General features: G+C 41.5%; 1 protein-coding gene across 1 annotated transcript in view; it reads right to left on the bottom strand.

The window, feature by feature from the left end:
• Positions 1 to 13812, bottom strand: part of KLB (klotho beta) — a 36828-nt gene that overhangs the window by 15200 nt on the left and 7816 nt on the right. The window contains exons 2-3 of the mRNA XM_045834131.1: positions 5004 to 5514; positions 2446 to 2714 (exon numbers count right to left, since the gene is read on the bottom strand). Of these exons, the coding sequence (XP_045690087.1) occupies positions 2446 to 2714; positions 5004 to 5514 (780 nt within the window). The remainder of the gene's footprint in view (positions 1 to 2445; positions 2715 to 5003; positions 5515 to 13812) is intronic.

The raw sequence follows: 13812 nt of genomic DNA, 5'->3' as shown, positions 1-13812 counted from the left end.
TTAGGGAACACATGCTGAAATATTTTGGGGTGAAGTATTTGCCACTTTTCAACAAGTCATAAGAAAGAGACAGAGATAAAGCAAATGTGGACAAATGTTAACAATAGGTTAGTTGTAGTCCAAATTAAGGGAAGCTGACTTCTTGCTGGGCTGCAGATGTGAGCATGAAACCCAGACCTAGCTGATTACAGAATTACTTTTCCCTGACCCAAATGATCAGCTCTTGATTCTAGGACTAGGACTAGGGCTGTCAGAATGGGGCAGACATTCACATTGCCCATGAATGTGGAAGAGAGGGAGGTCTTTAGGTGAAGGAGGAAATCGCAGATTGGGTCATGTATGAGCAGGAGCTCTTGTCTCTCTTGGATCTCTCTTTGCTGGGTCTGCAATTTTGGAAAATGCAAACCCATTTGAAGTGGTAGCGGAAAGATGGCTGCATGCCTATGGCATGTGGAGGAGCAGATAGGAACTGGGTAGGTAGGTGGCTCTATAGGGGGCACCAGCTGAAGGTGACTCACTGTGTTTATATGACTCCTTGTATCTTTCCCCCTTTTATCAACTCCAAGCCTCTGAGTCTTGTTTAAATATCGACACGGTTTGAGATTCATAACCTGGAACTTTGCCCACTCATGGTTTGGGCCCTTTTGTCCAGTCCCATCCCTTGCACATCTTGTCTTTCCACATGCTTCTAGAACAGGCAGTAGTGGGTTCTGTGAGGTTTTACAGTCATCAGAAGACTGAGCTTGGTAACCTAGACAAGTTATGTAACCTCCCTAAACTCCGATTTCCTTGCCTATAAAATGAGGGTTTTTAGATTAGACAGAGAAAATGTGAGTACATCCAGGTAAATGCATGGCATGTAATAAGGGTTTTAAAATAGTTGTTATTATTTTGGAAAGGGCACTGTGCATCTGGAGCTTGAGGGTGGTCTGTTACAGTTCTGTTGACATTTGTGTGACCTTGGGCAAGTCCCTTAGGTATCAATTACTAATTGATGTATCTCACTTTCCTCATCCATAAAATGAAGGATTTGGAATAGGGAGTCCCTACACCCTCACCTGGCTCTAAAAATGCATCTGACCTGGCTCTAAATGTTGACCTTATTCATCCACTATGCATTGAGTCTCACACTACTCTAATAAGGTACACAGTAGGCAGCAAATCCTCAAATGTCTCCACCTTGTGCAGAGACAGTTTGCACCCTATTGGGGCAGACAGGTGGTAAATAAGAAGAATGTGTGGAGTGATTACCAGGGTCTGGGGGTGGGGGAAGTGGGATGATATGGGTCAAAGGGTACAAACACCCAGTTATAAGATTAGTGAGTTCTGGGGATCTATCTAATCTACAGCATGGTTATTCCAGCTCATAATACTGTATTATATACTCAAAAGTTGCTAAGACGGTAGATCGTAAGTGCTCTTACCACAAAAAGAAACGGGAATTGTGTAATGGTATGGAGGTGGTAGCTAATGCTATGGTGGTAATTATTTTGTGATATATACACGTATCAAGTCAACAAAAGCTATATGTCTTACACTTATGCAGTATTGTTATATCAATTATGTCCCCAAAGCTACAACCTAGAAAAGAAAAAATGTGTGAAGTACATAGTATGTTAGATAGTGAGGAGAGCTGTATACAAAAATAAAGCAGGGGCCCTGACCAGGTAGCTTAATTAGAGCATTGTCCCAGTACACCAAGGTTGAGGGTTCAATCTCAGGTCAGGACATATACAAGAATCAACCAATAATACATAAGTAAGTGGAACACCAAATCAATGTTTCTCTGTTTGTATCTCTTCCCTCCCTATAAAATCAATAAGTAAAAATTAAAAAAAAGTAAAGCAGGAAAGTGGGATGAGAGGTGATAATGATGAGATTATGATTTTTTGGAGTAAATGGAAGCGTTTTTGAGAATGTGGCATTTGAATAAATGTTGGAAGGAGGAGAGGAATGAGGCATGTGGGAGGCCCCTCAGATACAGAAACCTCATAAGGCAAATTAGTCGAATCTATCCAATAACAGGAGTCACTTAAATAAAGGAGCTCTAGTAATTTGCTGTTGGTGAAACAAAAATCTGTTAAAAATTTTTCCCTGTAATTTTGACACTACTAACAAATACCTCTCTCAAAAATAACTAAGTTCTCTCTAGACTGTGTGGTTCTTGGGGGCCATCTCTTCAACTCCCTCACGAAGTTCTCCGTCACGAAGTTCTCTGTCACGAAGTTCCCCGTCACGAGTTGTGTCGAGTGGAGGGCTCTCAGGAAACATTAATTCTTCTCTTCCCCTTCCTTCCACTTTCCCCACTTTCCCTTCATCGCCTCCCAGGAACCATGGTATTTGATGTTGTCTGACAGCCATCTCTTAGCTGTCACTGAGTCAACGAAATCCAATATTGTATACTATGTGTCCCACTTTATAGCTCATTTGTAAGCAGCCACTTACCTTGAGGACAGACTCAGTGACACCCCAGGAGAAGTCGCAGGGGAACTGGCCCTGCATGTCTGGTGTGGACTCTTTCAGAGTAAAGCCATTTTCTTGTATGATCTGCTTGTAGTAATGTGCGGAGGACTTGGGCTTCCTTTCTTTTTGTTTACTGTTAAAATCCACATAAAATAATCCTCGGCGTGTGGAGTAACCATCCTGCCATTCAAAGCCATCCAGGAGAGACCAGGCCGTGTAACCAAACACTTGTATTTTATCAAACCTTATTGCTGCACAGAGAGAGAGAGAGAGAAAAAAAAAAAAAAGCAGAGATGTTGGGAGGCCTGAACACACTGGGTCATGTTTCTGACTTCGCTAACAACATGCCGGGGGACAGCATGTTGTGAAACCAACCTTTTGCCTAATTTATAGGCCCATTACATCAAGTAGAAAATTCATGTTTCTCTTTGAAAAGTGGCAGTTATTTTCATCCAGAATGGCCCTCCCCCAACAAGTGGATGACACAGTGAAAGGCTTAAACTGAAAATATTCCTGAGACTTTGTGTGCCAATCTGTTTCAGAGGGCACGGTAGTTCCTGGAACTCTTCAGGACAAGTGTCTGCTCACGACCAGGAGTTCCTCATCCCAAGTTTGGGTGGGTTCCCATCTGTGGACGAGCTGTCTTCTAGGAAACTATCCTTCAGGGACTGAAAGATCTGCTTGCAGAATGAAATAAGTGAGTGTAAATACAAGGAGGAGAAAGTCGTACAGAACTCACTGGGCCTAGGGGCAGGAGGTGGGAGGGGACTGTTGGGCAAGTTTCTTGACTTCAGTTTCCTCATTTGTCAACAGAAAAGTCTGGAAAATATGATCTCTCAGGGCCTTTCTGACTTTAACACTCGGATTCAATAACTTTCAGGAATTGGGTCAAAATGAGATATGAAAATCTGCAGCAGCAGTAAAATCAACAGATACCCCAAATCAGCCAGGAACCTTTTTTTTTTTTTTTTTTTTTACTAAAAGCTTCCATTTCTCTCATAGAAATGCCTCGCTTCTGCATTTTGGGGGGTTTATCACTGACACCCTTTTCTTAAAGGTAGGCAATCTTGGCCACGAGATTTCCGTTGGTGTTGTAGGGTGCTGAGAGAGGTAGGAAGTTAACGCCTGGGAAATGATTCCCTTCCACCCAAGTATGTGGCACTGGCCGAGGCCCCCCCCGTTCTGGAGGTCCCCGCGTGCGTGCGCCCGTGCCTGGGTGTGGCTCGGCTGCACGCTGCCCCTTCCCGCAGGTCAGGCAGCAGGGTCGTGTGCTCCCTGGAGACCCTTCCTGAAGGCCCTCTTCAGTAGAACCTGGGATTTTCCCCCAGGTTTGTGGCTCTTAAAGAGAGCTACAGAGTTTTAGAAGGATCCACCGAGAATTCCTTTATATTTGCATGAAATGCAGCCCAACTCTGCAAGACAGAACCATCATAATTTGAGCTGATCTCCATTACTTCAATCAGCCACCTGTAGATGTCACCACTTGAGTAATGGAAAAGGAATGAGGGGATAAGTAAGGGTCCAAGAAATATCCAGGGTCCACAGAAATGACTCAGCTTTGACATCCAGGGCTCATTCTCTGTCATCAGAACTTTTCATCAGTTAGACATGTGGTAGAGTGAAAGGAGCAATTTCAAGAGAGCTGTCAGCATTTCAGACTAAAGCACTTCTGTTATAAAAACTTCGGACATATCTTTCTTTGCCGTATGTCCTTTTTGAAAGAATGAAGCAGCATCTTGTTGCCAATTAAGGATGCATCTACAGTCTAAAATTATTTTGTTCTCAAGCTTTCATTAAAAATGGACATGAGAGTAACCTTAAAAAATTCTGTCACCATTGGACAAAAGGCCAGCAACAAGAATAGTAATTATATATTCAAAGGTGACTTTAATAGAGATACCTCAGAAAACTAAAAATGGATCTGCCATTTGACCCAGTGATCCCACTGCTGGGAATGTATCTGAAGGAACCCAAAACACTAATTTGATAAAACACAATAAGCACCCCTACGTTCACTGCAGTGTTATTTACAATCACCAATATATGGAAGCAGCCCAAGTGTCCATCAGTAGAGAGTAGATAAAACAACTATGGGACATTTACACAATGGAATACTACTTGGCTGTAAAAAAAAGAAGAAAATTTTACCCTTTGCAACAGTGTGGATGGACCTGGAGGGCATTACGCTAAGTGAAATAAGCCAGTCAGAGAAAGACAAATATCATGTGATTTCACTCATATGTGGAATCTAATGAACAAACTGAACTAACAAGGAAAATGGGAACAGAATCATAGATGGAGAGCAGGATAGATGAGAGCTAGTGGGTCGGGGGAGGTTAGGGGGTGAGGGGATTGAACTAAAAAAGAAAAAGGACTCATGGACATGGACAACAGTGTGGTGGGGGGAGGGGGGTCTAAGGGGGCTAACTGGTAATGGAAAACAATACAATAAAGATGAAAAAAAACAAAGGTGACTTTAAATATCCTATAGCATAAATATTCAAAAAGCTTTTTAAAAATTGAGCGAACGGACAACCAACCTTGAAGAACGTGGTTGAGGGAATTCTTCATCATGTAGATGGCCGTGGTATCCTCTGTTTTCACATGACTGTTCGTGAACCAGCCATTCTCAGTGATCAAGACTCGGGGGTTGCCGTATTCCAGCTTAATCCAGTTCAGCACTTCTCTTAAATTGAGTGACACATTTTGTCCCATTTTCGGCATGGTGTTCTGGGGCTTGAAATTGTTGGGCCCAAAGGAAAAGGCAAAGAAGTCAGCTGTGCCCCTCACCTCTTTCTTCTCTGCTTCGGAGAAAAGGGGCAGAGCGGAGAGCAACTGCTTTCTCATCAGCTCCGGATAGTCGCCGTCCCCGTGGATGGGGTTGGCAAACCACCCGAGCACAGAGACCACGGACTGCTGGCACTTGAGTATGTCCTCCGTGCTTTCCGGTCGGTTGGGTTCAACCCAATGGGATCCCAATGTGATCGATAACCAACCTTTCTGACGTGGGCGGAAATTTATGTTGTAGTTATGCCAGACTTTCGAATGAGCCTAAGGAGAGGAAAATATTATTAACCTTTTTGGTCCTTACAAGGGCTCTGACTTGGCTGGTAGAAGGTCTTTTCATCGACAAATGAATGAAGGCAGCATAGGGTGATGCAGGGAAAAGCTGCCCGGAAACCCCGATGACCTCAAACTTGTTTCTCTGTCCACTTCCCCTCAAGCCCCTCCTGTAGGATGTCCGAAAGGCATGCAGAGAGCTGTAGTCCAAACTCCATCTTACTTCCCTTCTCCCTGACTGCCTTTCCGGGGCCTTCTTGGGGCTGGGTGCAGGCCAGATATGATGTGGATTATGGGATTTCTTCCTTTAGATAAAAAGACACAGCAGTGATCTCTCATTGTTCTACAGAATCCCCTTTTGGCTGTAACTTAGAAGTCCAGGATCATGCAGGCTCTAAGTTCTGTAAATGAATAATAATAGAGCCCACCTCCGAGGCTTGTTGTGAGGATTGAATGAATTAATGTAGGGAAAGGGCCTCAGAACAGTGCTGGCACAGAGTAACCTCTATAGAAGCCTCAACTATTGTTGCTGTTATTATAAAAGTGTGGCAGGATGGCCCAAGGCAGAAAACCGGGGGAAAGTGTGGGCCTTGAGGTCGGCACACTTGGGCCTGAGGTTCAGGCATTTAATGTGCGGCCTTAGGTAAGTCACTTAACTTTTCTGAAATCTGTTAGGATCCTCAGTTGTACAATGAAGCAAAAAAAAAAAAAATACCCCTTTGTAAAGTTGTTTTTAGTCATACAGCTAATGCATATATTAAATATGTAGCACAGAATAGCGCACCTAGGAGCTACTGCCTACAGGTGGGTGTTATTATTATTAGACCTCCCAGAGTTTACATTTCCATCTGAGTTCTTATAACAGAGCCTCATGCTCAGTTTCCAGTCTGTTTAGTAGGTACGAGTGCTTACTCAATGCTTGTCTTGTCTGCCCTGAGAGGCTGCAATAAATGGAATAGGAACTTGCCCTCAGGAACCAATAGGAAAGTAAGACTGAAATGTGTGAAAAAGAAATATATAAAATGGTATAAAATAAGGCATTAAATGAAAACATATTTAAAGCAAAACATCATGCTTCTGTAAAGAGCTGTGAGCACTATTGGAATGAGGAACAAACGGTAAGGACTCCAATTAAGGACTCTGGGCCAGTTAAATGCCCACGTCCAGTCCTCTGTCCTGGCCAGTCATAAAGTCATCTTTTGTCTGAGTTCATCTCTTTCCCTCAGCACTTGACTTGCTTGCCTCTTTCCAGCTCTCCTAGTTTCTCCTCTATTTGGCTATTTCTAAAACAAGTGTGCACACCCTTACTTTTAACCCACAAAGTCTGCTTGCAGTTTTGTCCCTTAGCTTTGCTTTTGCTCATGAGAGATTTTTTTTTATAATGGGTTGAATTCTCTGAAAGTGCCTTTCTATAGATCAAGAACAATCAAATATGCACAAGGGTTCAAACCTAGTACTCCCTGTGGACACCAAATATGTTTTATAAACTCTGTTAGGTCAAGAAAATGACTTTTTTCTCCTCATGTAAGGGGTAAAGATTCCCAGACTGGTTCCTCATTGCTTTATGCAGGAAGAGCTCATTGAAATTATTCCCTGAAAGATTTTCTGAAGTAGATGTCTTGAGGTAGTACATCTGCCTATCTGGTCTTACTTGGTTTTCATTGGAACGTTCTGAAGCCATTTGGCACCTAAATGTTCTCAAGGATCTTTCAGAATGCTCTTCTGTGAAAGCAGGAGGCCTCAGGCTGTGGCCTCTTCCCCTCCCTCCACCCCGAGTTTCTAGAAGGAATCGCAGGGGAGCTGGGGACAGATGCCACCTTCAGTGGTCTCAGCTGCTCTTTCTGCACTTTTCTGGGCCAGGAACCACAAAGTATAGTCTTGAGAACTGCATTTTTTTTCTTCTTATTTGAAACAACAGCAGTCATGCATTACTAGAATGCTTTGCTTTATTCTAATCAGTCGCTTCAGCCATCAGCGCGTGTCTTCAGGGCTGTTGTGCACTTCTGATGTGTCAACTGTAAAGCTCTGAACACAGATGAGATCCTGAGCCAGAAACTCACTGCCTTGCAAACACAATGCCACCAGACACTGAAGGGACAGTGAGATGGAACTGGCATCAATGTATTAAACTCAGTCCTAACAGAAACGAGCCAGTCCTGATAGGAAAAAGAAGTTGGGGAAGGAGTTTCTTTAAAGTAGATGTTCTATTGTGTATTTTGCTGAGTATATGAAAGATGGTCTAAGTAGTGATAAAATCTTGGTTGCTTTAGCATTTTAATGAGAAATAGGACAGCTTAGAAGACAACAGATATGTACCTTTGCAGTACCTTTTCAAGCAAGTTTTCTGGATATATGTATGTACATAATGTGTTGTCGTGCCCCAAGGTGACCTTCATGTTCCACTGTGTCTCTTTAACCTTCGCTGCTGTTTGCACAGGCTATCAAGGTATCTAGGGTTATCTTTGCTCTGGGCTGAAGACAGCCTCTCCATTCCCGTAGAGAATGTGGGGGAGGTTCTTTGTGCAGTGCATATACTTATAACTAGATCCTGTTTGCCAAGTAACAGGGTAAAAAGTATTGCTCAGAGATAGTGTGTTCGACATAAATCTGGATGAACAGATATATACGTGTCCCCTGGTCTGATGCTCATAAAGGAGGTCTGGTGAAAAAACAAAAACAGGGTCGGTAGGGGAGAGCGACCTGGCCCTGCAACCTTGCACAACAGTCATTCTGCGATTTTCCAAGGTTACCCTCTATCTGTACAAGGCCACCTACCTTTGGAATGATTGATTTAAGGGAGCTTCAACCTTTGTTCTTTAAATTCAGTAGCTGAAAGGGGAAGTCAGCAGCTTTTTCTTTTCTGAGTCAGCTCTCAGGGCCTCATGTCATTGAGAGGCAGCTGCTAGTCTAAGGTAGCTGTTCTCTTTGATGCCCCTGGCAATCCAGGCTCAGATAAGTTCTATGGGTGATAGGAAGCAAATAAGATAGCTGGCACAACTTTGGAAACAAAGATGAAGAAGGGGTTAGAGGTCAGGAAGACATGGCAGGGCCCTGGTGGGTGGGAGTGCTGTGGAGGGCATGGGTTGTCAGCAAACCTCGCGTGTTGTATTTGTCTATGTTTAAGGAACCTCCAATCATTTGCCAAAAGTTAAATTTTCAAATATGTGTGTCATTTTACTCACATTGTGGCTGAACTAACTTCATGAAAACTACAAACTTGGGTGTTGTTAAAGCTATTTAACAAAGTATTAAGTTATAGAATTCTAATTTCCATGATAATATTACTAAATTAAATTAATGCCTGAGCCAAAATCTAAACCTGGCAACACAAAGGGAAAAAGGTCTAGAATGAAGTTCATAATTAAACGAAGCATCTGTGGGTTTCCCCAGATATTAGGAGGGAGTTTAGAAGAAATCAATATTAGCAAATTGGAGCTTTACTGAAGTTCAGGTTCTGTGCCCAGAGATAACATTTGCCTGCCAGTTTTGCAGAGGACGGGTGATATTTTAAGCTTTCCGTTATTATCAAGTTAACACGAGTAATCCTGTTAGTAATTTTTTTCATGCAAAAGGACCATATGTCAGAGTATAATTACAGCTAAAATAACCTGGGTTTGTAACTTGAAGTCTTTCCTCAGGATTTAGGAACGAAGAGTTAAAGACAGTCAGTATAAAAGCCACTCTGGAAATCTCAAATAATATAATTCTTACAATGACCAAAATAAGGCCCCATTTTGGGGTCTTCAAGAAAGGCAGATTTGCCATGAACCCAAGGATGCTGAAGCTTCAGGGGCCCTGACTTACCTGGGTTCTTGTGAGATGTTCTACCTGGGTTGGGAGTCAGGCTGTGAGTGGAAGCATTGCTAGGTAAGTATTCCTCATAAATGTCCTAAAGGGATCTCAGGAAAAAAAGAATCTGAATCTCTAAGACTACAGTAATTTGTTGTAAGATTTTCCTCATTCAAAATAAAAGTTCACTTTTATACCACCTTTTGCGTTTATAATATGTGTTTTATACATGTTTTTTACAGAGGGCCTCCAGACTGTCTGAGTCTCAGGCCACCGCCACGCGCCTCCACACCTGGCCTGTGAGCTTCTTGAGAGCGGGGACTGCATCCGTTGTGTCCCCAGCTGCGCATACAGAGCCCAGGGAAGAGCCTGGCATGCAGTACCTGGGAGTGAATGCCCACTAGGAGCCAGCTAGGAGTATGCTGGTCACCTGAGACATATTTTGCATAATACAGCCTCTGTAAGGCAGATTTTATTATTCTCATTTTAGAGAAGAAACTGAAGTTTCCACAGGCTGGATAGTGGCGGAGCTAGGATTTGAACCCAGGCCTCCCTGATCACTCTACTATACCCTCCTTCTTTCTGTATGTCCCAATTCTAAATTTCAAAGCTGTTAGGGGAAAGGCCACTGGGCATGAACCACAGCACACTGTTTTAAAATTATATTTTCTTTCTGCTGAACTTGGTTATTAAAAGAACTAAACAGTCCTACAGTGAAGGCACAATATTCCATTCTGCATGCTGAGAGGAAAATATCTATATATGCCTGGAATTCAGGATCACCTAGAAGGATCCCGGAAGACTTGCCAGCAGACTTGGAGTGTTCAGAAAACCATGCCATTGCCCAAGTGCCTAGCACAGCATGTACCACTTATGTCAACCCTCTGCCCCAGTATGGGCAAGGGACACCGCCCTCACCAGTGTCAGAGGCTACGTGAATTCCTGATGCGCTGCTTCTACACTTGACTTTCTTGACTAAGGACAGTGATCTTCACACCAGTGTCAATGTTAGACAGAGAGGGCAGGGATGCTGTGTTTGCATAATGCCTAACACAGCATCGTTATTAATGATCCTTGAGGATGAGTGACTTCCTTGGTCAAACATAGCAGAGCAGTGATGAAATCACAAAGCCATAGAAAATCAATCACAGAAACAGTGACGAGAATGAACATGTATTAGTACCAAATGCGTCCGGCACTGTTCCGAGTGTTTCCGGGTACTGTCTCACCTAATGCACATTTAAATTTCTTGAGGCAGGCTCTATTATCATTCCCTTGTTAAAGGAGAGGAAACCAAGGGGTGGAGAGTAACTTGTGTAGTTTCAGGAGCTAAGTCAAGCCCAGGCTGAATTTCTCCAAGTTCAGTGTTGTGCCTGTTAGTCAGAGGTAGAGGATGGATTTAGAGGCCATTTGATCTAATTAATATTTTTTTCCATTATAAACAGAGTAGCCAACACCCAAGAAGTGGCCTCTTGGGTGGCCACCTTACAAGAAGTAAATGGCTTGCCCAAAGTCCCAGTTAGTGAGTGACAAAGCTAGAATTAGAACGAAGTACTTCAGCCTTCTAGTTCACTGTCATGTCATCATGAAAATTAAATTATGTGCTTTTGAAACACACGTTTACATCTTAGACCCGATGGTGATTGAACAGGCAGTGAAAACACACGGGGTGTGTAACGGCCACAGCCCCAGAACAAGGGCCGGTGGGGGCAGAAATCCGCTGGTCAGTGTTTGGGTGCCGCTGGGAGCACGCTAAGGGAAGAAGAGGCCTGGAGTGTCACCCCAGGACCAGCCACATGGAGAATTCATCAGCATCACCTTCTGTGCTGTTTAATTTCTCTCCCTTTCGGGAATCACACACATTCTCAAAACCCAGGTGAGAGAAATCACTTTTCTTTAAGTTCCCTCAACCCACAGCTGTTATTTTATCCTTTTCTTTACTCTTCATTCATTGACATTGATTATTTCCTTAAATTAAAGCCTACAGACACTTATTTAACAAATACAAGCCACTACGGTAGACGCTGAGAGAGAAGATGAACAAAATAGCTCCTGCCATGTGACCAATAACCTGTGGTAGGAGAGAGAAGTACAGAAATAAGCAGAATAAAAGTACTTTTATGTTTCAGTTCATCAGAAATGATAACCAAAATGGAATGTTACAGTATGATTCAAATTTTGTAGAAAAAAATGGTCTGGATATATGTGTTTATACATGCATAGAAAAATATTTGGGCATTGAACAAGCTGCCAACATTTGTTGCTTCTGGGGAATGGGGTTAGGCAGAAAGGATTAAAGAGACTTCATTTTTAACTTTATGTCTATGGATTATTTGAATGTCTTGTGGTAAAAATGCATTATTGTTTTAAATGCATTATTTTTGTAGTTTAAAAATGTCAAGAGAGCCCTGGCTGGCGAAGCTCAGTGGATTGAGCGGGGGCTGCGAACCAAAGGGTTATAGGTTTGATTCCCAGTCAGGGCACATGCCTGGGTTTCAGGCCAGGTCCCCAGTGGGAGCCACATGAGAGGCAACCACACATTGATGTTTCTCTCTCTCTCTTTCTCCCTCCCTTCCCTTCTCTCTAAAAATAAATAAATAAAATCTTTTTTAAAAAGTTAACATCTGTCTTTAAAAAATGTCAAGAGAATTGGTTGAAACAGTTTCTATCAGTGAATTTAATTGCTCTCTGTTTTCATTGCTTCAGTTTCTCCAAAAATCTCAAAAGAAAAAACCAGAAACTTAAAAACAGTTGTTATTCTGGATTCCATTATATATTAAAGAATGTTTGTCTCTTTTGTAACAATATGTTGACGTTTAAAGGTAAAGGAGGAGACATACAATGCATATGTGATTAACACGAAAGAGGAACTGATAATAGTAAACTCCAGTCCTTTATTTAAGACTCAGGCACATAAGCTCTGGTCAAGATATGATGCCATGAAGAACCAACCAATGGATTCCCCCAGACACTAAAAGATCCTGGTTTCCACCAGCCTCAAAGGCCCCCGAGAACATTTTTAGGAAGCACTACTGGATTACCCAAGCACCAATGTAATTACTTCTATGATGCGCTCACTATTGGTTAGTAAGTTAAGTGGTTTTGATCTATTCTTAGCAACAGAATTGTTGTTAATGTTCAGTAGTTTTAATTATACTCTTCTTTTAACAAAGACAATATTCTAATGTTGAGTTTTCTCAGTAAGCCTTTTTACATTCAGTTAAATATCTTATTTTATACTATAAACTAATGCAAAGTTTCCCTCATTTCATAGGTTCCTCATATCTAGTACTCTTTCCATTACTTAACAATATTTTCTGATCTCCAGTTGGGCCTGATTTTCCACGTATGAGAGTGTTCATATCAAATCAAGCTGTTTAAACATGATCACAATGTTATTCTCTGAGCATTTATAATTACATTTATTTAAACTCTTGTTAATCATTCACTGAAGTATAACTTTTTCTCCTTAATGATTAGAAAAAGTAAATATTGCTCTCTTGAAGGTTTTAGATACCAATTGTCATCCACAAATAGGTTTTTTACATGACTCTTATATCTAACAATGGTATTCTGGTTGTAGAAACTGTCTTTGGCAGTTCTTATCTGCAAGTAGTTTTTATCTTTTATTCAAATTTGGTTAGAAACATCTATAAGAATGCTAGTTTTAACTTGTTTGATCATTATTTTCTATATTTTGTTAGAGGTGGCTTAGGTCCTATTGGAGATGAATTGGGATTATCATATACATACTATGCATTAGCTTATTAAATGAATAATTGTGTTAACGTTTACTTAAATAGATGGTATTGCTAGGAACACACATAGGTGATTTAACATCACTTTAATGGAAAACTAAAGTTTTGAGCAAATAAAAATTAAAATCATGGGGCAAAAGAAAAGCCTCATAGTTAATGTATGAGTCAGGGATAAACTGTTCATAGACTTTTGTGGACGAATAAAACATGTAGATAGAATATTTTGGTCTTTAAATAGGCAAAGTGAAGCCAAATACCTGTTGAGTCAATATCAATGCCAGTGGCTGCCCTGGGTTTCAAGCTGTAAGTGGTTCCCTTTCATTGAAGCTGGGTAGCTGGCTCGTGCCGTTGAACCTTGCTGGCTTGGGTGGAGATGGGTAAGATTTGAATTTTGGCTCTGACACTTATGGAGCCAAAGTGTTACGTAGCTGTGAAAGTGTAAACACTTATGCAGCTACGTAACATCAGGCAAATTTCTCTAGGCTTCAGTTTCATAAACTGTAAAATGGTTATAAGAATACTTACCTGGTAGGGTTAATGTGAGCATTTAATGAGATAATATATGAAAAGCACCTAAGACAGTTTCTGATACTACCGTAGGTATGCAATAAAATATTCTTTCTATGATAATAATTATTAAAAACAGTAGTATAGAATGGCAAAAATTATCTGTAATGATTGTCTTAATCCTCCACTTTAAGAATTAAGACCAATCTCAGTCCTTTCTCCTCCCCATTTCTGT

The sequence above is a fragment of the Phyllostomus hastatus genome, unplaced genomic scaffold (genome assembly GCF_019186645.2).
Source record: "Phyllostomus hastatus isolate PE091 unplaced genomic scaffold, TTU_PhHast_1.1 phas_contig_196, whole genome shotgun sequence".
Taxonomy (NCBI): domain Eukaryota; kingdom Metazoa; phylum Chordata; class Mammalia; order Chiroptera; family Phyllostomidae; genus Phyllostomus; species Phyllostomus hastatus.
Note: the sequence above shows the minus strand (reverse complement) of the source record. Positions and strands in the feature narration are given on the sequence as shown.